Source organism: Mus caroli, chromosome 3 (genome assembly GCF_900094665.2).
Source record: "Mus caroli chromosome 3, CAROLI_EIJ_v1.1, whole genome shotgun sequence".
NCBI classification, from domain to species: Eukaryota; Metazoa; Chordata; class Mammalia; order Rodentia; family Muridae; genus Mus; species Mus caroli.
This window is the reverse complement of record NC_034572.1, coordinates 89,867,898-89,895,256: the sequence shown is the minus strand read 5'-3', so window position 1 is coordinate 89,895,256 and position 27,359 is coordinate 89,867,898. Positions and strand designations below refer to the sequence as shown.

Below are 27,359 nucleotides of genomic sequence, written 5' to 3'. Positions count from 1 at the left end.
ATTAAAGTCGTGTGCCACCACCGCCTGGCATATCTTCCCTTTCTTGTTTTCCTTCCCCCCCCCTCCCCCAAAGACAGGGTCTTACTATGTAGCTTTCTGGCTGTCCAGGAACTCACTATGTAGACCAGGGTGTCCTAAAACTCAAAGATACGGCTCCTCTACCTCCTGAGTGATGGGATTAAAGGTATTCTCCACCATACTAGACAGGCATCTTTTATTTTATTTTATTTTTCCCAGCATGATAAATTACTGTATTGATTTGTCATGTCTTTATTGCTTATTTATCTCAAATGTCAGGGTTGTATCTTGTTTGTCTCTCTATCCTGAACCACGTGATACAGATCAGTAACTATTTGCCAAAATAATATTGCAAAATGGCGAATAAAATTCTTGTGCGCCACCATGAGTGATTCATTTTTATCTTAAATTATGTGTATATGTCTGTCTAGGGGTATGTGGGTTGGATCCCCGGAACTGGAATTTGAATGTCTGGTATGGGTGCTGGGAACTGAACTCAGGTCCTCTGTAAGAGCAGTGTGCACTCTTAGCCACTGAATCATCTCTCTAGACCCTGCCCTGTCTTGTTTCTAACCTCTGAGTGGTATGATGTGTTGTAGGAAGCAGAGTGAGGATTTAAATGAGCTCCTACAGGAAAGTAGAAGCCTAATTAAGTCTGTAAGCTACAAAATTTCTTAATGCTCCATGTAGCTATTAAAAATATTCTTTTGGATTTGTTTTAGGGAAGGGGACACACCCATGCCACAGGGCATGTATGGTCAGGGGACAATTTCTTCCTCCGTCTTGCGGGTTCCAGGGATGGATCTCAGATCAACAGGTTTGATAGCTGACTCCTTTCCCACTTGAGCAATCACCCTGGCCATTTCTTCAACTATTTTTAGTTAAATTTACAAAAAATAGGCACCGAGGTATGGTGGTGCTTCCCTGTAATCCCAGCATCCAGGAAGCAGAGGTGGGAGTAAAGCAGAGCCTGTCCACAGGACACACGAGAGAGGAGGAGAAGGGGACAGACAAGGAGACCCCTTTCTGTTCAGTTCAGTGATCTTCATACAGACTTCAGCATGTACAGCTAACACTTTTTGTTGTTGTTTGCTTGCTTTTGGACTATGTAGCCCAATCTAGCCTGGAGTCACAGTTAAAAGCCTTTGGTCTATGGGATGGTTTCTCAGTTTTCAGTTCAGGTTCTAGAGTAGACCATAAGGCTGGCATGGTTTTATAATTGTCTTTGATTGAGTGCTTCCTATGTCTCATGCTCTGTTCTAAGAAGCATTTTACACATACTAACTCAGAATGAGACACTAATCCTCAGAATAATTTTTAAATTCTTTTCTCATATATTACATTCTTACCTCTACTTTCCCTCCCTTCTCTCCTCCCAGGTCCACTTTTCCTTATTTCCCTTCAGAAAAGGAAAGGGTAAGCCTCCCACAGATATCAACCAAACATGGCATATCGAGTTGTAATACAACGAGGCACATCCCCTCATATTAAGGCTGGACAAAGCAACCCAGTAGGAGGAAAAGGGTCCTAAAATCAGGCAAAGGAGTCAGAGAGAACCCCTGCTCCTACTGTTAAGAGTTGGAATGAGGGCTGGTGAGATGGCTCAGTGGGTAAGAGCACCCGACTGCTCTTCCGAAGGTCCAGAGTTCAAATCCCAGCAACCACATGGTGGCTCACAACCATCCGTAATGAGATCTGACGCCCTCTTCTGGTCTGTCTGAAGACAGCTACAGTGTACTTATATACATAAAATAAATAATTGGGGAAAAAAAAAGAGTTGGAATGATTCTTAAAAGTAGGTGTTGTTAGGAGATCCACTTTACATTTGAGAAAATAGGAACAGAGAGGTGATGTAGTTTGCCTCTGGTTACATAGCTAATAGGTATGTAAACTAGAGTTAAACCAGGCATTTTCAGCCACTATATATATTATGTAGCCTTTTTTACTGGTACAATCTATCTATCTATCTTTCTTTCTTTCTTTCTTTCTTTCTTTCTTTCTTTCAAGATTTATTTATTTATTTATTTATTGTGTACAGTGTTTTGTCTGCATATATGCCTGCACACCAGGAAAGGGTGCCAGATCTCATTACAGATGGCTGTGAGCCACCATGTGGTTGCTGGGAATTGAACTCAGGACCTCTGGAAGAGCAGTCAGTGCTTTCAACCTCTGAGCCATCTCTCCAGCCCCTTACAATATTTCTATAATGCAGAAAACTTTTGATAATTTGCTTACCATTCAAGTCTAGGCCATGTAGATTAGCCAGAATGTTGAGTTATTGTTTCTTGTATTTTAATCTTTTAGGGCTTCATGTGCTTCAGCCTGGCCTTGCATTCCTTATTCTCTGCTTCCAATGTTGGCATTATAGCTGTGTACTGCTATGCCTAACCTTAAAACAACAAAACCCAGGGTGTTGTTGGCTGTCCTGAAACTTACTATGAAGACTTGGGGGTTACACTTACTTAGAGATCCTCCTGCCTCAGCCTCGTGAGTGCTGAGTGCACACCTGCACCACCACACCCTAAGAACCTAAATTGTACATACTTGTGTTCTTACTGTATAGTTATATATTTATATTGTATATAATGTTCAAACCAAGGTGAATGTTATTTTCTCAAACACTTGTTTATTTGTGGAGAATGTTGAAATTTTTATTTTTATTTTATGTATATGAGTGTTTTCCCTGCATGTGTGTGTGTGTGTGTGTGTGTGTGTGTATGTGTGTGTGTACCACTTGAAGGCCTGGTGCTTGCCTAGCCAAAAAGTGTTGGATCGTGTAGAACTGGATACAGGTGGTTGTGAGCTGCCATGTGGGTGATGGTATCATATTTTTGTTGTTGTTTGCTTGCTTGTTTGTTTGCTTGCTAGCTTCTTTGACTATGTAGCCCAAACTAGCCTGGAGTCACAGTATTGTCTTTGAGCTATGCAGTGATTTCTTAGTTTAAACTTAAGGTTCCAAAGTAGACCTTACAGAGGAACCCAGGACCCTCTTTTTAGCCTTGAAAGGTTTTAGGTGTTTGTTTTTTTATTCCCCCACTGTGATAAAAATAATTATTTAATGTTTTGAAAATCATGTTTGTTTTTAATCTAATGAAATAAGAAAACCAAGTTGAACATATTTAAGCTGAGTACTAAATAAAAGCCTCTCTGAATGTGAGGTTCATTTACATTAAATAATAAAAGGAAGTCTTGGTCACATAATGTCTGGAGTGCATGCTGGTCAGGAGGGAGTTCAGTCTGTAATCACACATATTTTGTGGAGTAAAGTGCTTGGGATTGTACCTAGAATCTTGAGGTGCCAGTCCTGTAGTCTATGGTACCACTGTGCTAACTCAGGCGGCCAGCTTACCTCTGATTATGATACTTATCAAAGATCCAGGACCACTTTCTGCAGGTCTGGTTTCTGAAAGGTGGTTCTTCCCTTAACTATTTACGTTATTTGTAATCTATATGTTGTAGCAGGTATCTGGGCTAGATTTGAAGGATACAGCAGTACTACATAGATACACAGAGTTTATGTGAGTCATACAGGTGAAGCAGATACTGCACTCAACTTTGTTATGAAAACTTTCTGTGTTTTGAGATGGAGTGTTGTCTGGGCTTTGTTCGGCTCAAGATCCTCTTATCTTAGCCTCCTAAGTAGCTAGACTGAGAGGAGTGACCATAGCATCCCGCTGCAAGGTACATTTGCTTATAAGTCTCTTCACTTTATCTCTACTTTCCCAATAATTATTTCCAGTGTATTTAAAATTATAAATAACTGTACACATTTGTTTGGTATAGTGTGATATATTTGTATTTAAAGATTTTATTTATATGTGTTTGAGTATTTGTCTACATGTGTGCATTTGTACCACATGTTTGCCTGTTATCTGTGGAGGCCAGACAAGGACAAGGATCTCCTGGAATTGGAATTACAGATGTTTGTGAGCTACCATATGGATGCTGGGACCTCTCATCAAAGGTCTTAATAGGAACTTGAAGGACTTTGGATTTTGCTTTTTGTTTTTATTGTTGTTGCCTTTGTTTTTGTTTTAAACAGTCTCTCGTGTAACCTAGGCTGGCCTCACACTTATCTTGTAGCTGAGCATGACTTTGAATTTCTGATCCTCTTGCATCCAAGTCCTGAGTGGTAAGATTGCAGTCATAACCACTGTGTCCAATTTATGTGATGTTGAGGATTGAACCCTCGGCCTTGTGAATTCTAGGCAAACCCTCTATGAATTGAGAGTTCCTTAGCCTAGGACTTTTATACTTAAAGCCATTGAGCAGAGGAGGATCATCTGATTTATGATTGTGTCTGTGTCTCTGTGTGTCTGTGTGTGTGTCTGTGTGTGTCTGTGTGTGATTGATTGATTGAACCAACCAAGAGCTGAATATATGCTGATGTTCATTTGTTTTTTAAGACAGAGTCTTACACAACCCTTTGTTTTTCTTCTTTTTTTTTTTTTAAGATTTTTTAAATTTTATGTATATGAGCACACTGTAGCTGTACTGATGGTTGTGAGCCTTCATGTGGTTGCTGGGAATTTGAATTCAGGACTTCTGCTCGCTCCAGCCAACTCCGCTTGCTCTGGCTGGCCTACATAGCCCTTTCTAAGCTTAAAGATCTTAAACTGATCTTTCTGCCTCCCAAGTGCTAGGATTGCCTGTGATAGAATGTAGGATATCATGAATGCTACCCAAGCATTCTACAAACTGAGCTGTAGGTGCTGGAGAGATGACTCAGCAGTTAAGAGTACTTGTTGCTCTTGCAGAGGACATGACTTTGGTTCCCAGCACCTCACATGGTAGCTTACAACCATTAATAATAACTTCAGTTCAAGAGGCTCCCAACAGCCTCTTCTAACTTCCGTAAGCACCAGGCACATGTGGCACACACAGATACATGCAGGTAAAATACTCACACACACACATAGAATAAAATCTAACAAACTGAGCTATATCACTTGTCCCTGATTTAAGTATGTGAAAGGTTATTCTGGTTGCTGCAGAAACAAGGACACTAGTTAGATGACCACTGTAATCTGTATACAATGTTAGCGGCTTGGACTGTGTTTTCCAGGTAGCTCTAACCAGATCTTTATATTAATTAATATTGTGTCATATAGCCCAGTCTGGCCTTGAACTCACTAGGTAACTCAGGCTGGCCTCAAATTTAACAGCATTCTTCCTGTCTCAGCTTTCTGAATGTAGAATTTGAAATGCAGAGTCATGACACCTGCCAACAAGATTTACTTTTATAGTTATATATTCATTATAAGGAATGATAGATTTCATAAAAATCATTCCATACAGGGATATTGCGTAGTGTTGGGTGGATTCGATCTGGGCTAAGAAGAGTAATTATATGAAATGTCTTTGAGTTTTGCCTCAGTGACTACAAAGAATTAGTGGTTACTGGTGAAGGTTGCAAATGGAACAGAATTTGAAAGGTATATTAGAAATTTAGTTTTGAATATGTTAAATTTTTGGATGTCTGCTTTTTAAGATACCTTGAGATACAATTCATGGCTGTAAAATTCACCATTTGACCTTGTTTTAGTGCATTCACAGTAATGTTTAAAGTCACCATATTACCTGAAGTTGAGACATGAGGACTGTGAATTTGCAGCCAGCCCCGGCTACATACCAGAACAGAAAACATGCTTCATATATTCTAGACATAATAATTAAGTTTCATGCTTGGGCAGGGACTGACTATGAAGTAAGTGGTGGAGTTCTCACACTTAGATCCATCCTCAAGCATGAGGGAAAGAAAGAAAGAAAGAAAGAAAGAAAGAAAGAAAGAAAGAAAGAAAGAAGAGAAGAGAAGAGAAGAGAAGAGAAAAGAGAGGGAGAGAGAGAAGAAAGAGCTTCATCTTTTTGAAACATTGCCAAGAAACATGGAAAATATCTGTATCTCCAGGAACCTAACACACTCAGACAAGAAAAAGGTGATGCAGACATTCAAAGGGAAGACTGGAGGACATGGCTCAGTGGGTAAGAGTGCTCGTTGCTCTTCCAGAGGACCTGAGTTGAGATCAGAGTCCCCATGTTAGCTGACTCACAGTCTTCTGACAGTCTAACTCTGACAGATGTGATTCTGTCCTCTGGACTCCATGGGCACATTCATGCACAGGCACGTGTACACACTAACATGCTCATATACATAAATAACAAACCTTTAAAAAAAATCCCTTTACCCTCTATCCCATCATACACTCTGAACTGTCTGCTAATGAAGGCCCATCTTAACTGTTTTCCAGCCACAAATGTTTCACATTGTTCCTTTAACTCAACAGGCATACTCTAGCTCAGGAACTTAGTCTTTTTCTGTTCTTTTAACTTTTTAAATTATATTTATTTATTAGGGCACCATGGGATGTCCCCTTGTTTCTGGTACTTTTATTTCTGCAGAAATCAGAATAATCTTTTACAAACTTAAATCAGGAACAAGTGATATAGCTCAGTTTGTTAGACTAATTTTATTCTATGTGTGTGAGGTTTTTTTTTTTTTAACCTGCATGTATCTGTGTGTGTCACATGTGCCTGGTGCTTACAGAAGTTAGAAGGGGCTGTTGGGTATCCTGGAGCTGGAATTACTATTGATGGCTGTGAGCTACCATGTAAGTGCTGGGAACCGAACCCATGCAATACTCACTTCATGACTAAGCTCTGCAGCAGCTTCTACTCAGCGAATCCATTGGAGATGTACCTGCTTCTGCCTCCCTAGAGTCAGCATTAAAGCTGTGCACCACCATGTCTGGTGTACTCATTTATGTTTGGTGATGTGGCTTCCTGTCATGTACAAATTAATATCCAAATTACTTTCCCTCTTAGGCTTTTGTTAACCAAGTGATTATTATTTAGCAGTAGTACTTCTAAAAAAGTTCAGCAGGGAGGTTTGGAATTATTGTAAAAATTTGACTGTGGGGCTGGTTAGGAGCATGGCTATTCTTCCAGCGGACCCAAGTTTGGTTCTCAACTCCCACATGATGGCTGGTGGCTCACAGCTATCTGTAGTTTCAATTCCAGGAGGTCTAGAGCACTCACCTGGGCTGTGCAAGTACTACCCGCACCTGTTACCCATTAACCCCCACAAGCACACACACATAAATTAAAAAAAAAAAGTCTAAAAACAAAAGTTTAATGGTGATAGCTAAGTGCATGTGAAATTTAATTTGTAGAAGGGCCTCTAAGATTCTAGTAAAAACATCCGAAGAATTATAAAAATACAAACCAACAGCTAGACTGACTGGTCATCTATCATCAGAAAGGAGCAGTAGGTAGTGTTTTGTCGTGTTACAGAATCCAGCACCCCCATAGAGTTTAGTTAGAGAACAGGTAAACACATCTTGTACAGAAAGAGGTAGAAACTAGCTATTTCTCTCAGAAAAGCAGCTATTTCTTTGTGCTTTGAAACATTACAGCTTTCAGGGTAAGATAAAGATTTTTTAAACTGCCCCACCTTCCTAAGACAGGCTTTCTCTGTGTAGCCTAGGGTGGCCTTGAACTTAGATTCTCCAGCCTCAACCTCCTAAGTACTAGGATTATAGCTGTGCACCTCACTGGGTTGAGAAGTAGAGGCTTCTTGCTTTGTTTGAAACAGGGTCTCTCAGTGCTAGCTTGAAAGTCAGAAGTTTCATCTGCTTCTGCCTCCCATGTGCTGGGAAGGCATATCACCAAGGCTACTGACAGAGGTAGATGTTTTTAAATGAAATAAACTAAATCATAAGCGCTGTCTTTAAATGTTACTGCTAGTTGGATTATGGTCTGTCCCCCTAATCTGTATTTCTCCTTCTGTTTTACTTCCTTGACTTAGTTCACTTTCTAGGTTTTTTTCTTCACTGTTCAAGGTTTATTTGGTGTTTTCATTGGCATGACACTTAAGTGGTTGGTACAGTCATCCATATGCAGATCTTATATTTCAATATACGCTATAATATATAATATTGCAATGTATAGTACAGACACTGTAATACATACAATAGCCTGTAGAACAGTTATGCACAAGATATGCACAGTGAGCTGGGTGTGGTGGCGTATGCCTTTAATCCCAGCACTCTATTATCTGCATCACTACCCAGCTCTGGGTTCAGAGACTTCAGGGAGACACCACGCCACACAGGCACAATGGAGTCTCCAGTTGGCAGAGGCAGGTGGATTTCTGAGTTTGAAGCCAGCCTGGTCTACAAAGTGAGTTCCAGGACAGCCAGGGCTACACAGAGAAACCTTGTCTCAAAAAACACGCTGGAGCCAGGTTATGACTAACTGGGAACTTGTTGGCCTAAGCATGTTTGCTGAGAGTGCATAGCACAACAATGAAGCAGGCTCACAGGATGATCAAGGCCTGCAAGCAGTTGGCAGTGTGTCTTGGAGACAGTGGGACTGTCACACTAACCAGGTTACCACTACACAAGTACCACCTAACAGCAGGGCAGAGCTGTGGGGACTGAGATTTTTCCGCAGACCACCTCAACACCATTGTACTAACTACAACTCAGATGAGAAGGGTGTGGTCTCCACAGAAACCCTGCTGCAGCCTGGACAGTGAAGTGCTAGCACACTGGGAAGACTTTAGAACTGCAGCTCCTTCTGGATTCTCCAGAGGGTATCTGCACTCTTCTTCAGGCCAGCCTCGTCCTCGGGAGTCAGTCACAACATCCGAGATTCCATTTTGTCCCAGGATACATGGAACACTGAGGAAGACATCATCATTGATTCCATAGAGACCCTTAATCATGGTGGAAATGGAATGCACCTGCCTAAGGTTCATTATGCTCTCAACCAAGTCTACGATGTGTAACCTCTCAGCTTGATCACCTCGTACGCACTGTCAACCACCTGCTTGTGAACCTCCTTCCACTGCTCCTTATCTGCATCGCTACACAGCTCCGGGTTCAGAGACTTCAGGGAGACACCACGCCACAGAGGCACAATGGAGTTGCCATGTTCTCTCAGGACCCACCTGTGACAGCTCAGCGGGTGACCTCCAGCCTTTCTCCCATCAGGTAATGGAACCGAGCTGATTCCAGATTGCAACCACTTCCAGTAACTCGGCTTTTGGGAAAGCCACTGATTTTCTGAGCCACGTAGGTCAAGATATCCACTGGATTTGAGACAATAAGCAGCTTGCAGTGTGGACTGTGCTTCACGATGTTGGCAATGATGAACGCAAAGATGTTCACGTTTCACTGGAGCAAATTGAGTCGGCTCTCTCCCTCTTGCTGACAGCCCCTGCCGTGATGATGACCAGCTTGGCGTTTGCAGTCACACTACAGTCTTTGCTGGATACAGTTTTTGGTGTTTTAAGGAAGAGGCTGCCATGCTGGAGATCCATCATCTCTTCCTTTGCCTTCCATGACGTCAACCAGGGCAAGCTCACCCGCCAAGTCCTTAAGATACTGATGGCACCAGCTGTGCCAACAGCACCAACCCTAGCAACTGTAGTCTTGTTCTGGGGCACCTGGTGTTTTTCCTTGGTCCTTGAGGGTTGCCATCATGGACTTGGAATCTTTTGAGACTGCTAGTTGCACTGTCCAGGCATAATGGTACTTGCTTTTATCTTAGCGTCCAGCATTCAGGGTTCCAGCACAGCCAAGGCCACACAGAGAAACTCTGTCTCAAAACCAAAGCCAAACAAACAAAAAGTTACAGTGTTCCACAGAAATAAAATCTTTTTTTTTTTTTGGTCATTGTTTTCTGAGACAAGTTCTCCTGTGGCCCAAGCTGTCTTCACCTCCCTGTAGCTGAGGATGGCTTTGAGCTGGTGAATCTCCTGCTTCTGCCTTCCACGGGCAGAGATGCCGTTAAGCACCATGTAATTTACCATGGATTCGTTTGTTTGTTAATTAATTTGAGACAAGGTCTCACTGTAGCTTCTTAGGCCAGGCTGATCTTGAACTCAGAGATCCATTGCCTTTGCCTCTAGAGAACTGGAAATAAAGGCCTGTACTACCATTCCTGGCATAATTTACAATTCAAATTTTATTATTTATTTGGTGGTATTGAGAGTCCAATCTAGAATCTTGTCATGCCAAGCAAGTATTCTACCACTGAGCCATATCCCCCAGCTTTTCCCTTTTAAAAATAAGTTTGTTTTCTTAAAAACAATTTTTAAATCTTATGTGCATGAGTGATATGCCTGCATGTATATATGTGTGCCACATCTTTCCTGGGAGCCTGCAGAGGTTGGGAGAGGGTGTCAGTTTCCCTGGAACTGTAGTTATAGATGGCTGTGAGCCACCGTGGGGGTGCTGGGAGCTGAACCTGGATCCTATGCAAGAACAAAGCCATCCAGCCTGTAAAAGTATCTTTCACCTGATGTAATTGTCATATTGGAGGCTTAATATCCTTAGTCAGGGGCCTAGTACTGAAAGCTTCTAGCCTCTGTACAATCTTATCTAGGCCTAGAATATTTTCAAGCCTATGAGAATTGCTGCTGAATAAACTCACTCCTTCCTAGTTCTGTCTGATCTCTGGCTGACTGATTTAGCTTGAAGTTATGGCTCATACTCCTCTCCAAGCTGACTGGTTCAATCTAGCTTCTCTCTCTTGGCCTCCTGAATTGCTCTGCTTGGCCTCAAACTAACTCTGGCGTTCTCTTCTAGTCTTCTCTCTATTTATTTATTTACTTTATGTGTATGAGTGCACTGTAGCTGTCTTCAGACACACCAGAAGAGGGCATCAGATACATTACAGATGGTTGTGAGCCACCATGTGGTTGCTGGGAATTGAACTCAGGGCCTTTGGAAGAGCAGTCAGTGCTCTTAAGTGCTGAGCCGTCTCTCCAGCCCCCTCTTCTAGTCTTCTCCTATCCATTCTCTGGTTCGTTCTTTCTTTACCCATGTCTAGCTTGTTCTCCCTTCAGCTGGTCTCTGTAAAACTCTCTGTAACGCTGCCTTCCTCTCCTCTGCTCTGCCCCTCAAGAAGCCTCCTCCCCCTCTGAGGAGACCCGTGCTGTCCTGTGAGTCTTCCCTGACCCATCTTTGTCTGCCACTCAGCTAGTCATCACTTTCAAACATGACTGCTTCCTTCTGCAAACTAACTCTACCTTCATTGTTTGAGATTAAAGGTGTGTACTAAGGACTGAGCCACACCACAACTAGAAACAGGTTTTTTCAATAAATAACACAGTCTTGGGGTTTCACAGTATGATTAGATATTCTGTAACACCAGCCCCTTAATTATCTATCTATCTATCTATCTATCTATGACAGCTGTCCAGCTGTCTTAGGGTTTCCATTGCTGAGAAGAGACACCATGACCAAGAAAACTCTTATAAGGGACATTTAATTGGAGCTGGCTTACAGGGTCAGAGGTTCAGTCCATTATCATTATGGCAGATGGCAGGAATCATGGCAATGTGCAGGCAGACATGGTGCTAGAGAAGGAGCCAAAAATTCTATCTCATAATGTAAAGAAAGAAGACTGATTTTCAGGCAGCTAAGAGGAGGACCTCAAAGCCCACCCCCAAAGTGATTTACTTCCTCCAACAAGGCCACACCTCCTACTAGTGCCACTCCCTGGGCCAAGCATTCAGACCACTGTAACAACTTCATAGTCACTCTAAGTCCTGCTTTCCCTCCAGACGCCTCCCATGCCCCTTTCCAAATTTTTGGTCTCTGATTATTGTTGTGTGTCTGTGCATATGAATACTCCAGTTAGTGTTGCTCCTATGTACATGTCTAGGACTGGTCATTTGGAACTAGACCTGTTATTTGGGAGCTCATACATGGAGAGAACTAACTTTTCTTGTCTCAGTAGCCACTGACCACCTGTATCTCTTTATCTGGGGTGGAACCATGGAGAATTTTTGCTGCCCAACCTGGCAAATAAACTGTGTTGTCATCATGCTGGTCTTGTTTAGGCAAGCATTTGTCTATCTAAAATTTTATTGGTTCATTTTCCCTGTCATACATACCTAGAAGACATTATCTAGCAATAGATGTTTTATGCCTCTGGCTCTTTTTTTTTTTTTTTTTTTTTGGTTTTTCAAGACAGGGTTTCTCTGTGTATCCCTGGCTGTCCTGGAATTCACTCTAAAGACCAGGCTGGCCTCAAACTCAGAAATCTGCCTGCCTCTGCCTCCCAAGTGCTGGGACTGCCTCTGGCTCTTAAAAATCTTTTCTACCCTTCTGTCATGATTTTCCCTGACCGTTAGGTGTAGGAATTGTGTTGTAGATGTATTGGTTGGGCAACCCATGGTTCCTTATGTTGCTGAAAGATGCTTTATTGATGAAGGGTAAGAACTACACATCAGACTGGGCTAGGCACAGGATGTCTACAGTTACTTATTTGTGTGGGTATGTGTGCCTGTGTGCACTTGTGCTATGGCATGTATGTGGAGGTGAGAGGACAACTTGCAGGGGTTTATTCTCTCCTTCCACTGTGTGGAACTCCAGTCACCAGGCTTGGAGGCGCCTGTTGAGCCAGGCTGCTTGCTTGTTTACGCTCAGAGCTCTCCCTCCCCCTCTCTCTGGCACTAGGAATTGAACACAACAGGTGGGCAAGCTACCGTTTGTATGTTTGATTTTGAGACTAGGACCTATGCCCATGTTGGTCAAAAACTGTTAGCATTTCCTCTGCCTTCGATAGTTTAGTGCTAGGATTACAGATGTGCTCAACAAAATTCTGTGTGTGCCTGTTCATATGTATGGGTGCACTGTGTGGTCTTCCTCCAGAGAGCATCGTTGGTGATCCTGGGACACTGACAACCTAGGTTTGTTTTTTTAGATTCATTTTAATTTATTTGTTTGAGTTATTTGCCTTTGTGTATGTATGTGCAGTGTGTGTGCACGTGATGCCCACAGAGGTCAGAAGATGACATCAGAACCTCTTGAACTGGAGTTGTGAACCACTGTGTATGTGTCAACAGTCTAATAACCCAAGGCCTTAATTGCTAAGGAGACTCCCCTCACTCCCTTTGTAAAAGACAGGGTCTCAGTGGCCAGCTGCTTGGCCAGTGGGCAGTCAGCTAAGTAGGACTACCTTGCCGGCCAGTCCTAACCAGCCGCCTTCCCCACCAAATGTCGTTTTTCTTTCTTCTTTTTTTAATGTGTAAAATCTTTTTTTTTGTTGTTTTTTTTTGTTTGTTTTTTTGGTTTTTCGAGACAGGGTTTCTCTGTATAGTCTTGGCTGTGTCCTGGAACTCACTCTGTAGACCAGGCTGGCCTCAAACTCAGAAATCCTCCTGCCTTTGCCTCCTAAGTGCTGGGATTAAAGGCGTGCGCCACCACCACCACCCGGCTAAAGTGTAAAATCTTAAGTTTGTCAATTTATTTTACCAAAGACCATAAAATGCTACGATTGGTTTAATTACTACTGTTTTACAAACTGTTAGAATTAGAAGCACAATATCTCAGAGTAAAGAATTATAATCTTTAAACTATTTAAGTTGACCTGTTTGAAACGTGGCCTCGATATCTTTGCCTTCCATATTGGAAATGTCACCTTTATAGTTCCCGAGTGTGCTGTCCTTTTCTGCCCTGGACTTACGTGTCTTCGGCTTCACTCTCCCCTTCTGAGTAAATAGTCCTCTCAGAACCATTTGTTTAACCAGTACTTCAAAGTTTCTAAACTTTAAGTGGAGGCAGAGGAATTCAGGGTCATTTCTGGCTTCATAAGTTTGAAGTCACCCTATGCTACATGATCCCGTCTCCAAAAAGAGAAAGGAAAAAGAAGAGTGAACTTTTAATTTTCTCTTGGCTAACTTAGGAGAGATTGCCCTAATCCTCTGTAAAGTACATTCGGGGGCTTTTCTGTTACTCCTTTTATCTCCTAAGTAAATGACATGGAGACCTGGTATATGTATTTAAAGCGTCAGGCACTAAGCTGGACAGGTTCTGAGCTGTTCTAACCCCCTATAGCTCCCTGGCCTACTTCCCTGCCATGTGTCCGGTTACCTGCCTTCGTCTGTGTCCTCATGGAAACTCCCCTGGCAATCTCAGGGTGAATCTTTTTCTTTGGTCCTCACCAGAGACCTCCTTGGGATTGGAAGTCTCACCTTATTCTTTCCTGCCCAGCTGTTGGCTGATCAGCACTTTATTAACCAATCAGATGATGGAAAACAGTTTTTACACAACATGGAGACAGGAGATGCTTGACAGTGCCACCATCCTGACTGGTACCAGATCTCTGGGCACAGTCATCAGTATCTGAATAAACAGTACACAAAACCCTTGCCCAGCAATCATGACTCCTTTTCCTTTTCTTTCTCTCTCTCCTTAGGGTCATATTCTGTGAGTTATGAGGTGGGGTACTGGGATTAAACCCAGGGCATTGTAATGCTGGGCACAGAAAGGCTCTACCACTGAGAGAGTGACAGGCCCAACACTCTTGACTTGTAACTACAATAGAGAAAAGTGAGCTGGGAGTTTCCTAGGCTGGGTGGCAGAGAGGGTAGGATTTGTGGTGAAAGTGACATTAGGGATAGTTGACATTAGAATAATTAAGAGACATTTGTGTTAGCAGAGGCAGGTAGATTTCTGAGTTTGAGGCCGGCTTGGGAGAGTTGGTGAGGCCCCATTTTTTTAAAAAACAAAACAAAACAAAACCAAAAAAACCCCAAGAAAGTAATGAAGCTTGATGTGCATGCTGTAATACCAGCATCAAGGGAGCCAAAGCAATAAGATTAGAGCCAGCCTACCTTATGTTCTGAGTTACGGGAAAGCTGGAGCTAGGCAGTGAGTTAGTGGGAAAGATACAAAGCTGCTTCCGTTTTATATCACCAGCATTACTGTATTTTATGAAGCCAGATGTGCCCCCATCTGCAGAGCACAGCACTAGGGGATGGAGGCAGGAAGATCAGGAGTTGAAGGCTGTGCTTGATTGTATAATTTAAGACCAGCCTGGGCTACATAGACTCTATCTCAAATAAAAGGAGGAAAGCCCTGTAGTCTGTTATTTAAAAGAGCACTGCAAAGTGCAGTATCTGAAACTGATATTGGTTACTAAAAATAAGAGTGAGTTCAAGGCCAGCCTGAACTTCATAGTGACACAAATAAAATAAAATAAATGTTAGAAGGCTCTTACATAATCTGACCAAGAAAGTTGGAATTAAAACAGAGAGAAAACATCTAGAAGTATTTAGGAAATAGAGCGAGACAAGCTTGACAAGGTGGGTGTTGTGGGTGGAGGGAGAGAAAAATTCAGAAGATGGATTCTCTGTGTCTGGCAGGGAATTTAGAAAGAACAGATGAGACAGATGTGAAACTAAATGGAGCTGGAGGTCTGTAGTGTCTGACAGTTGTGTAGAGAGAATTAGCTGCATACAGAGCACTCGAGCACACTGCCAGCTCAGACTTTAGCAGTCATGTACTAGTGCTGAAGTTGCAGTTTTACATGTTTTGAGTCACATAATCTTTTTTTTTTTCCCAGACAGGGTTTTTCTGTGTGGCCCTGGCTGTCCTGGAACTCACTCTATAGACCAGGCTGGCCTTGAACTCAGAAATCCTCCTGCCTCTGCTTTCCCAGCGAGTCATATAATCTTGACACCAGATAGAAACTATTATTGCTAACATATCATATCCATGAAGATACCAAGATCAGTGTTTGGAAGGCTCACAGAGCTGAACAAGAGAGGCTGCCTGGTCTTCAATCTAAGAGACATAGATTATCTTGGTTTGGTTTGGTTTTTGGTTTTTTGCAAAAGGATTTCTCTGTATAGCCCTGCTGGCTGTCCTGGAACTCACTCTATAGACCAGGCTGGCCTCGAACTCAGAAATCCGCCTGCCTCTGCCTCCCAAGTGCTGGGATCAAAGGCGTGCGCCACCACACCCGCTGAATAAGTGCTTATAATCTAAGCATTTAGTTCAAACTTCAAAAATACTTTAAGAATATTACAAAGAGCTTGTATATACTTTTCCTCCTGTACCCCAGGATAACCTGAAATTTGGTATGTGTTACTAGAATGACCCTCAAGTCCTATTCCTCCTGCTTTTGTTCACTCCCCAGGCTGGGAATACAGGCGCCTGCCCCCACGCAGGCCTAGCAAGGTGTTTTGTTTGTTTATTTGATGGTTGGGGCTGGGGCTGCTGCTGCTGCTGGTCTGTCTTTGTTTTGTTTGAAACTTGAGTTGTTCACTCTTTTGGGCTTCCACTGAGGGTGTCAGGATTCCTCTAGGTAATGGGATGGGGATGCTGCACATGTTCTTTAGAAGACAATTCTCATTTAATGCTACTTTGTATATAACATAGCATGTATGCTTATGTCCCAAGAGTGAGAGATCTGTGTCATAGAGTCCTGGGTGGTACATTGTGAAATACTTCTTAGAGCAAGTGAGAGAAGCCACTGCTGAAGGAGGAGCTGTTACAGAACGGGCTCATTTGTAGGACATTAGTCCCCTTCTTGTGTACTTTTCCTTTAGTGGAATCTAACAGCAGAATTAGAGGTACAGCAGACTGTGGCAGCACATACCTGTAAACTCAGTGCTTGTTAGGTGGGGTCAGGTTGTTCTGGGGATCAGGAATTTGAGGCCACCTTGGGCTTTTCAAGACCCTGCCTCAGAAACAGAACAGAACTCCGGAGGTAGAAGCAGACAGATCCCCAGAGTTTGAAGGTAGCCTGGTCTACATAGCAAATCCCAGGCCTTACATAGTGTGAGACCTTGTGCTCAAGACACCATGACCAAGGAAATTCTTATAAAAGAAAACATTTAGTTAAGAGTTTGCTTACAGTGTCAGAAGCTTTGGTCCACTATTGTCATGGCAGGGAACATGGTGACAGGCAGGAATGGTGGTAAAGTAGCCAAGAGTTACATCAGGATCAGCAGACAGAGAGACCGTACACAGAGAAACAGAGAAACTGGGCCTAGTATAGGATTTTGAAGAACTTTTGAGACCTCAAAGCCCACCTACAGTGACACACTTCCTCTAATCCTTCTAATCCTATCAAAGAGTTCCACTCCCTGGTGACTAAGTGTTCAGATACATGAGCCTATAAGGGCCATTCTCATTCAAATCTGCACACCTTGTCTCAACACAAAACAAAAATCAGACAAGAAGGTGCTAGAGAGGTGGTACACATTGTTGATGTATATGCATCAATGATGTATACACACATTGTATGTATACATGCATGCCAAGCACACATAAGGAAAAATAATAAATGTAATTTTAAAAAACAGAAAAGAAAGGTACAGGAAAAGCATTCATTTAGACTCATCCAAATTTAGGGTTTTGTACTAGAAAGCTAAATTAGGTAGAAAAGGAAAAGAAAATGAGGGTTTTGGTAAGAGTAATTTAAATAATGTATCAAATGCAGTGGAATTCTTAGAAATAAATGAATTCTGAAGGAGATGGAAGAGGTAGAGAGCATGGACTGCTGTCTGAGGTTGTAGAATGGTAGAATGGGAATGGGTGAGTGTGGTCAGAGACAGGGCTGTGTGAGCAGATCCTAGAAGGCAATGAGTGTGAGGGTGAGGAGGAGCCTGAGTGACTGTAGAACACTGGTCATCCAGGTGAATGTTAGAATTGCCCAGCATTTTAACAGTGAACCATAGGTGGGTTGAGCCTTTGAAAAGCTTAACTAACCTTCGTGTAAACCTGGAATCAAATTATCCCCAGAACATTCAGATATTTCAAATAGCTTCAGCCAGTAAATGGGGGCCTTAAATGTTTTGTGAGAAGTGTCTGGATCCGTATATGGAATACTATTAAACATGATTTGCAGTTATTTTCTGGTTTGAGGTCAGTGTTGTATAAGAATAGTTTTCTTCTAATCTTGGTATTTTTACAAGTTCATTCAACTCCTTTTCCTTTCTCTTCTTTTCTCTTCTCTTCTTTTCTTTCTTTCTTTGTCTCCACAAATACTTGGGGAAACGATTTTGCTTTGGTTTTATTTATTTATTTATTTATTTATTTTACAGTCTAGATTTTATCCCCCTCCTGGTCCACCTTCTAACTGTCCCCCATCCCTACCTCCCTATCTCCATGAGGATGTCCCCATCCCCACTCCCCCCCCCCCCCCCACGAGACCTTCCTATTCTCTGGGGCCTCCAGTCTCTTGAGGGTTAGATTGCACCTTCGCTGACTGAACCCAGACCCTTCAGTCCTCTGCTGGATATGTGTTGAGGTCCTCATATCAGCTAGTGTATGATGCCCAGTTGGTGGGTGGTTCAGGGTCTGAGAGATCTCAGGGGTCCAGGTAAATTGAGACTGCTGGTCCTTCTACAAGTTCACCCTCCTCCTCAGCTTCTTCCATCTTTTCCCTAATTCAGCCACAGGGGTCAGCAGCTTCTGTCTATTGGTTGGGTGTAAATATCTGCATCTGACTCTTTCAGCTGCTTGTTGGGTCTTTTGAAGGGCAGTCATGGTAGCTCCCTTTTTGTGAGCACTCTATAGCCTCAGTAATAGTATCAAGCCTTGGTGCCTCCCTCTGAGCTGGATCCCACTTTGGGCTTGTGGCTGATCTCCTTTTCCTCAGGTTCTTTTCCATCTTTGTCCCTGCAGTTCTTTCAGACAGGAATAATTATGGGTCAGAGTTTTGATTGTGAGATGTCAACCTTATCTCTCACTTGATGTCCTCCTGTCTTCCTGCTGGAGGTGGGCTCTGCAAGTTCCCTCTCCCAACTCTAGGGCATTTCATCTAAGGTCCCTCCCTTTGAGTCCTGAGAGTCTCTCACCTCCTAGGTCTCTGGTACATTCTGGAGGGTCCCCCCACCTCCTACCTCCTGAGGTTGCCTGTTTCCATTCTTTCTGCTGGTCCTCAGGGCTTCGGTCCTGGCCCTCAGGGCTTCAGTCCTTCCCCCCACCCAATACCTGATCATGTTCCCCTTTTTCTCTCCCTGACCCCTTTCCCCCTCATGAGTCTCCCTCCCTTCCTCCCCACCTTGTGATTGCTTTCTTCTCCCTCCCAAGTAGGAATGAGGTATCCTCACTTGAACCCTTCGGCTTGTTAACCTTTTTGAGTTCTGTGGACTGTATCTTGGGTATTCTATACTTTTTTTGGCTAATATCCACTTATTAGTAAGTACATACCATGTATGTCCTTTGGGGTCTGAGATATCCTCACTCAGGATTTTTTCTAGTTCCATCGATTTATCTGCAAAACTCAAGATGTCCTCATTCTTAACAGCTGAATAGTACTCCATTGTGTAAATGAACCACATTTTCTACATCCATTCTTCTGTCTCTAGCTCTGGGTTGTTTCTAGCTCTGGCTATCACAAACAAGGACATAATGGAACATGTGCCCCTATGGCCTGGTGGGGCATCTTTTAGGTATATTCCCAAGAGTGGTATAGCTGGGTCTACAGGTAGATCTATTTCCAATTTTCTGCAGAATCTCCAGATTCATTTCCAGAGTGGTGTACCAGTTTGCAATCCCACCAGCAATGGAGGAGTGTTCCTTTTTCTCCACATCCTTGTCAATAGGTGTTGTCACCTGAGGTTTTGATCTTAGCCATTCTGATTGGTGTAAGGTAGAATTTGCTGTTTCCCTGATCATTAAGGACTTTAAACTTTTTTTTTTTTTCAGTGTTTCTCAGTCATTCAAGATTCCTTAGTTGTGAATTCTCTGTTTAGTTCTATACTCCATTTTTTAATTGGGTTGTTTGGTTTTTTGGTGGTTAGCTTCTTGTTTTAATTTCTTTAATGGATTTTTTTTTTTTTTAGTGCCAAGTGTCTACAGAATGAGGTGGTCTACTTGGAAGAGTACCTTGAACACAAATTTAACCTCAAATAGCTAAGGGTTTTTTGGTGCATTTAATAAATTATCCATTAGTTAATTACTTATTACCCCCTCCATGTAATTAGTCCATGTAAAAGCAATTACGTGAGGCTGGAGAGATGCTCAGGTTGGAAGCACTGGCTGCTTTTAAGTTCCTTTCTGGCCTCCATGGGCACTACATACATGTGATGTGCATACAAGCAGGCAAAGCACCCATAAGCATAAAATAACAACATGTAGTTTTTAAAAAGTTAGGTGTTTGAAAACAGTATATTTGGGGAAAGTTAATGACTTTTTTTTTTTATCTCTTCTCTCCAGCTACATATCCCCACCGTTTGAATCTCTTTTATCTTGCCAATGATGTCATACAGAATTGTAAACGGAAAAATGCAATCATATTTCGTGAATCATTTGCTGATGTGCTTCCTGAAGCAGCTGCTCTAGTGAAGTAAGTAAATCTGTATTGTACTTGGGGATTAATTTTTTTTTAATTTTTATTTTCTTGTTTTTGCACTTACTAGCAAAAACTTAAATAATTGTGCATACCTCAAAACCCAAGTAAAATATTGTGTTATTGGACAAGTGTAATGGTGTTTGTTTTTAATTTCAGCATCTGGGGAGCGGGGAAGGTGGAACTCTTAAATTTGAGACCTTGTTTCAAAAAAGCAAAAATGGGGTGAGCATAGGAGGCGGTAGCTCATTCTTATCTCTCTCTGGATTCATTCATAGTTTAGTTTTTAGTGTTCTTCACTTAGAGATTTTTTTTTTAAATAATGAAGCAATCTCAGCATAAAAATATAAGGAAAAGAATTAGAAAACACCAGGGTTAGTGTTTTATAAAAGTTCAGTATAACTTTGTGTTTTGTGTATATGTCACTAGGTAGCTCTATGTACATAATATCACAGACGGTAGAATGCAAGCAGGAAGTCTGCCTCGCTAGTTGCAGTTTGCTTGGTTTGGGGCTGGTAGGGCGTTCGTTGTTTTATTTATTTTAGTTTTTACTTACTTATTTTTTATGTGTATTGGTGTTTTGCCTGCATGTATGTATGTGCACCATGTGCAGGGCCTACAAAGAGCAGAGAGGGTGTCAGATCCCCTGCAACTGGAACTTATAGATGGTTGAAAGCTACAATGTGGATACAGGAAATTGAATCTGAGTCCTTTGGAGGAGTAGCTAGTACCCTTAACTGCTGTGTCATCTCTCCAGTTCCCCTGTTTTAATTTCTTTTAAGGCATGATCTTGTCATGGAGCCCAACCTAGCCTCGAATCATAGCCATTCTTCTTTCTCTGTCTCCCAAATACTGGAGTCACAGGTGTGAGCCACAGTCAGGTTAATTTTCTACTCTTAATACTGGAGTGTCTGTATATTTTGGTGGGTGTGCTTTAACCATGGTGGCTCTGTCGCCTTTCATGGGTATGTCGGTGCTGGTTGCTCTCGCATCCTCTCTCCTTACTTTGCATTTTGAGATCATATCAGTTCAATTCCTCCTTTTTCTTTTCTTTCCACCATGCCCAGCTCATTGACTTGTTTTTGTTTTGTTTTATTTTCCTGTGTTGAGGGTGTTCTCTTTAGATTTATTGGCCTTTCTTTTGTGTGTGTGTGTGTGTGTGCATGCCTGCCCGTGAGTGAGAGGCTGCCATCCGTTTCTCAGAGCTACTGTTGTAAGGTGGAGCTGATTCATGGTTAGTGCTCAGGAAACCTTAAGGAAGAAAACCTTAGTGTTTCTTCGTACTAGTGCAGTTATTTTGGTTTTTGTATTCATGTTTTGTTTTGGTGTTGAAGATGTAAAACCGGGCCTTTTGGATGGATACTTGGTAGGCCAGTGCTGTGTCACTATGATATTTCCCAGCTCTTTGTTCTTTGTTTGGGTTTGTTAAATTTTTATTTTTTTATTATTTATTTATTTTTGGTTTTTTGGAGACAGGGTTTCTCTGTATAGCCCTGGCTGTCCTGGAACTCACTTTGTAGACCAGGCTGGCCTCAAACTCAGAAATCCACCTGCCTCTGCCTCCCAAGTGCTGGGATTAAAGGCGTGAGCCACCACTGCCCGGCCAAATTTTTATGTGTATGATTGTATGCCTATACATACACGTGTGTGTGTGTGTGTGTGTGTGTGTGTGTGTGTGTGTGTGTGTGTACACCATATGCATGACTTGTGTCAGTGGAGACTAGATCCTCTAGGACTGGAATTACAGAGAGTTGTGAGCCCCTTGTGGTTCTTCTGTGAGAACAGTGAGTACTTGTAACTGCGCATTTGTTACATTTACTTAGTGTATGTGTGCCCATACCACAGCATGCATATGGAGCTCACGAGGACAACTTTCAGGAGTTAGTTCTCTCATCTCACCTCATGTGGGTTCTAGGGATAGAACTAAGCTCTCAGTTTTTTGACCAAAATCTTCCTTAAAATTTATTTTAAAAATTTTACTTGTTGGTTGGTTGGTTGGTTTATTTATTTATTTTGGATTTTCAAGGCAGGATTTTCTGTATAGCTTTGCCTGTCCTGGAACTATCTCTTTAGACCAGGATGATCTGGAACTCAGAGATCCACTTCCCTCTGCCTCCTAAGCATTGGGACTAAAGGTGTGCACCACCACCATCCCACCCCTGATTTAAATTTCTTTTAATGCCAAACATAATTACAACAGTTGGGAGGCAAAGGCAAGCAAAGTGTTTTTCTGTGAGTTCAAGGACAGCCTGATGTACAGAGTGAGTTCCAGAGCAGCCAGTATTACAGAGTGAGACCTTGTCTCAAAAAAGAAAAAGAAAAAGAAAAAGAAAAAGAAAAAGAAAAAGAAAAAGAAAAAGAAAAAAGGAAAGGAAAGGAAAACAGTAAACTTGGGGAGTGGGGGGATATGGTGTCCATGAATACCAGAAGAGGATGTTAGATCCCAGGAGCTGAAGTTCCAGGCAGGTGGAAGCTGCACGTGTGGGTGCTGGAAACCCAACCTGGGTCTTCTGCAAGAGCAGTGCACATTGAACTGCTATGCAGTCTCTCTGGCCTCATAGTTTTATTTTGTTAGATTCAACTTTTCCTTTGTAATGCTAATAGTTTCAGGCATTGACTAGACCTTTGAATTTCATAAGCATCACAAAGTTTATTATATATCTGTAGCCTTATTTTTGTCATTGATAAAAGTATTAAATAAGGACATTTTCCTTATAAATAATGCATGAAAAATTATGTAAAGATCTATACAAAGTGAGAGAGTTGGCTCAGTACTTGCTGATCCTCCAGAGGACCCAGGTTTGGTTCCCAGTGCCCATAGGACACTCAAAACCTTCCCTAGTCCCAGTTCTGGGACATCCATCATCCTCTTCTGACCTCCTTGGGTACTGGACACATATGTGACACATGTGTATATGTGCAGACAAAACACATAAAGTAAATAAATAGATCTTTTTTCATAACTAAAAATATATGTAACGCAGAAGAAATTTGGGTGATAGTAAGTTGTTGAGTATGTAACACATTTCTAGTTTGAGGATAAGTCAACTTTTTGTGTTGTGTTTGATTTCTGAGGTTGGATTTCTCTTTTTAACAGTCCTGGCTATCCTGGAATTTCCTTTGTAGACCATACTGAACTCACAGAGATCCACCTGCCTCTCCCTCCCATGTGCTGGGATTGAACAAAGGCTTGTGCTACCATACCCAGCCCATAAGTCAACATTTTTACATTTTGCTTTTCTTCCAGGGATCCATCTGTCTCTAAGTCTATAGAACGAATCTTTAAAATCTGGGAAGATCGAAATGTGTACCCAGAAGACATGATTGTGGCTTTGAGAGAAGCTTTAAGTAAGTTCCTTTCCTTTCCTAAAAGAATTTAAGTCAGTCTTTACAGTTCTGTCTATACTCATATCCTTTCTGTTGTATAACACTAAAGGGAGTGGAAGAATCTGGATTGATTTGTTTAGAATTGAATACATAAATGTATGAATGTTTGCACTCAAAATAGAACTGGATGGTGTAGGGACTTGGATCTTTGTCTCTGCTGGCTAAAGCAGACATGTTAAGTGAGGATGCCCATCTGGCTCTTCCTGTATTTGCTTTCATTAAGTATTTCAAAGTATTCATTGGTTATGTGTAATAAATTCTGCTCTGTCTTCTTACTGTTGGAGAAAGATTGGGCATATTTTCACAGCTTTTCAGTTGGTGGTGAGCATGCTTGAGTAGTCTCTAATCTCCATTTGACTTAGAGTTGCAGTAAGTTATATATCTATTCTTGGGTTTGTGTGCGTATGTGTTTGTATGTGTGTAAGTAAATTAGTTCTTACATATAAGATTTAAGTAATTAAATCACCAAATAGAAGTTGATAGTAATTATTACTGTGACCATTATCAGGCCATCACTAGGAATTTGGTTTTAAAAGAACACCTTCTAAGAAGCTGTTAAATCCTTCATATGATTTTGTGTTCTATTCAAAAGTAACTTATTTTTAGCATCTGACCTTTTTTTTTCCAGAGTTGGAGGTTTCATTAATTATATTTTTTATATTTATTTAATAGCTTCTTAGATTTGGTGGGTGTTTTCTGGTTTTGTTTTTTGTTTTTATAAAACTGAAAGAAAAGAAATGAAAGAAACTACAGAGTCACGGATTGCCTTTTTTCATGCTACAACTTTGGCACTGAAGTGGACAGACAGAGCAGCTTCCCATAATGCCAGACTGCAAAAACTGCAATGTTTTCCAGGTACCACTTTCAAAACTCAGAAGCAGCTGAAAGAAAATCTGAACAAACAACCGAATAAGCAGTGGAAGAAATCACAAAGTAAGGAACAAAAATCTCAACTAACATAAAATTACCTCCTCCTTTTGGAGCAGAAGAAAATGTAGACCATTTGACATCGTACCTGGCCTAAACCATGGGCAAGCTTGTGTTTTCCAGGCCTGGGAGGCTCCCAGTGACTTAGACTAATCAAGCCAGCATGAAGTTACTTCTTTTTTTAAAAAAAAAAAAAAAAACTACTGTTAAAGGAAATACAGAAAAGGGTTTAATTGAGTGAAGATCCAGGAGTAGTTGGGGTATTGAAAGAAGAAAAAAAAAAAAATACTTGCTAGTACCCAGGCAATTCCCACATTCAAAGATTTGTGAAATTAGAGGCAGCTGGCATTGCAGCACAGAGCGGAAGAGGAGACTAGGCATTAAGAAGCGTTTCTCTGGGAGCCATGAAAGCCTTCAGATTTGGGGATACACTCTACCACATTAGACATGGGCCTCCAATTTTGGCCAGAAACATTCTCTATGTGGAGCTCCTGTTGTGTTTGTCCCATTTGCCCAGCATGATATCAAGGGAGCGGATGCTGCATGTGATAGACTGTTGTGGGCAAACTGAGCAATGTCGAGAAACTGGAAGGTTTGGAGGGATGAAGGTGAAAGACAGTGGAGAATTGGGAGGTGACACCAGAGAGTTGGGATGTTTGCTCCGTCAAGCATGTGATACTCACCATGGTTAAGGGAGTCCTCTGGCATCCTTTTGTCATACATTGCATGCTTAGGAACAACAGGACCCATCAGTTTGGCCAAAGTTCAATCACAGTGATAATGCGTTTAGACCTTTGTTGCTATGAACTGAGTCAGCTAAAATATAATCCAAACTTAACCAGATGGGAATTGATATTTGTAGAGAATCGTCTCCAGCCAGTGCTCAGGATTAATCGGATGTCCTGTCCCTGAGCACTCTTACACTGAGACACTGAGAGTCTCTTACACTTGGTGAGACTAGGAGAAGGTGCTTCATGTACCTACCTCAGTCTCAGTCTGTTGGAGGTAAGTTGGTTAGACTTATCGAAGTAGTTTATTTTTCTACTGGCCATATTTAGGAGTGTTAAATTTCGTAGTTAATTTACTGCAGGATTATATTATGACTATGTATGCATGGCTGCTGTATGTTTGCAGAGTATACCCTTCACTCTACATTTCAGTTTTCCTGGATTTGGTTAAGTCTTTGTGCTGTATTCTTAATGAATTTTAATTTCATTCAACAGCATCCACGAATCCAAAAGCTGCTCTCAAATCTAAGATTGTTGCTGAGTTTCGAGTAAGTTACAGAATATGCTAAGTATACCAAAGATCATTTACTCACCTATGAAACCAGGTCCCTGTTATACTCATTTCTGCTCTGTTGTACATTGGGAATCCAGAACAGGAATAGATGGCCTAGAGTTTACCTGCTTTCCTAATGGAGAGACAGCCTTGCAGCACTTCTGCTGCTGGCTTAGCTCTGTGCGTAGTTATGATATCAGGAAGCCTCCTTTTTAAATTCAGCGCTATTAAATTTAAGAAGGGTGTTAGGATTTATTACAGTGTTAATCTTATATCTGTAAATTAGTTTGAATAATTAGGGACTGGGGAGGGCCACCAAGCCTGCTAACCTGAATTTGCTTCCTGAAACACACATGAAATGAGTCAACTCCTGCAGGAGTTGTCAGCTGACCTCTACACATGCACTATGGCACCCATGTGCTGCACAGATGAAAAATCAGTGTAGAGTTTAAAAACATATTTTTTTGTTTTGTTTCATTTTGTTTTGTTTTGTTTTTCGAGACAGGGTTTCTCTGTGTAGTCGTGGCTGTCCTGGAACCCACTCTGTAGCCCAGGCTGGCCTCGAACTCAGAAATCCGCCTGCCTCTGCCTCCCAGAGTGCTGGGATTAAAGGCGTGCGCCACCACGCCCAGCTAAAAACATATTTTTTAAAAAAGGATTTTTTTTTTAAGTATATAACTTGCTGATTGTGGTGGTGAAAGGCTTATCCTGTCACTCAGGAGGCAGGAACGCATTTGAGACCAGCCTGGTCTTTGGAGCAAGTTTCAGGGCTATGTAGTAAGATCCCGTCTTCCAGAACCTAAAAGTGTGTAGCTAAGAGTACGGTTTGACATGAGCACTAAAGATCAGTTTCTGTTTCCCCTTAAGGGGTTTGCTAGTCACTAGTCTGATGTATCCAGTGGGTAGAATATGGAATCCTGTGAATGGAATTTGACTGTGGTTTGTGTTCAGTCTCAGGCCCTCATTGAAGAATTGTTGATGTACAAACGATCAGAAGATCAGATAGAACTGAAGGAGAAACAGTTGTCAACCATGAGAGTGGATGTCTGCAGCACAGAAACTCTCAAGTGTTTAAAAGGTAACACACACATCTTTTCAAGTAAAATAGCTCAGTGTTTCCTTTCTTTGATTTTTGTGTAATCAGACTAGTTCGTCCCATAAGGAGAATTTTCGATGTGTTTCTGGGATGAATCACCCAGTGTTTAAAGAGAGGTAGGGTGAGACAATTTTCAGAACCCTCGTGGTTCCACTGATTTCCCAGGTAGCAGTTTGACTTGTATAAAGCTTGTAAATCATTCAATAAATTTCCCTGGGGAGAGGTAGGAATTTGGTTTTGTTTTTTGTGGATTTTAAGATTCATCTTATTTTCTATGTATCAATATTATGCTAGAATATATGTCTATGCGTCACGTCTGTGCCTGGTGCCTACGGAGGCCAGAAGAGGGATTGGATCCCCTGGGGTTAAGGATGGTTATGAGTCATCATCAGAGTGCTAGGAACAGAACCTAGGTCCCTTTGTAAGAGCAGCAAATGCCACATGAAACTGAAGAAGAATGAAGACCAAAGTGTGGACACTTTGCCCCTTCTTAGAATTGGAAACAAGCACCCATGGAAGGAGTTACAGAGACAAAGTTTGGAGCTGAAAC

At 41.7% G+C, this 27,359-nt stretch overlaps 1 protein-coding gene and 1 pseudogene across 3 annotated transcripts in view; one reads left to right on the top strand and one right to left on the bottom strand.

The window, feature by feature from the left end:
• Rprd2 (regulation of nuclear pre-mRNA domain containing 2) overlaps positions 1 to 27,359 on the top strand; it is a 53,358-nt gene that overhangs the window by 4,289 nt on the left and 21,710 nt on the right. For 2 of the 3 annotated variants that reach the window (XM_021157255.2, XM_021157257.2), the window contains exons 2-5: positions 19,986 to 20,115; positions 23,366 to 23,466; positions 25,656 to 25,708; positions 26,665 to 26,791. In XM_021157255.2, the coding sequence (XP_021012914.1) occupies positions 19,986 to 20,115; positions 23,366 to 23,466; positions 25,656 to 25,708; positions 26,665 to 26,791 (411 nt within the window). Of the gene's footprint in view, positions 1 to 19,985; positions 20,116 to 23,365; positions 23,467 to 24,360; positions 24,439 to 25,655; positions 25,709 to 26,664; positions 26,792 to 27,359 lie in introns of all 3 variants that reach the window. The other variant, XM_021157254.2, reaches the window with a different exon arrangement.
• Positions 8,578 to 9,500, bottom strand: LOC110290652 (annotated as a pseudogene).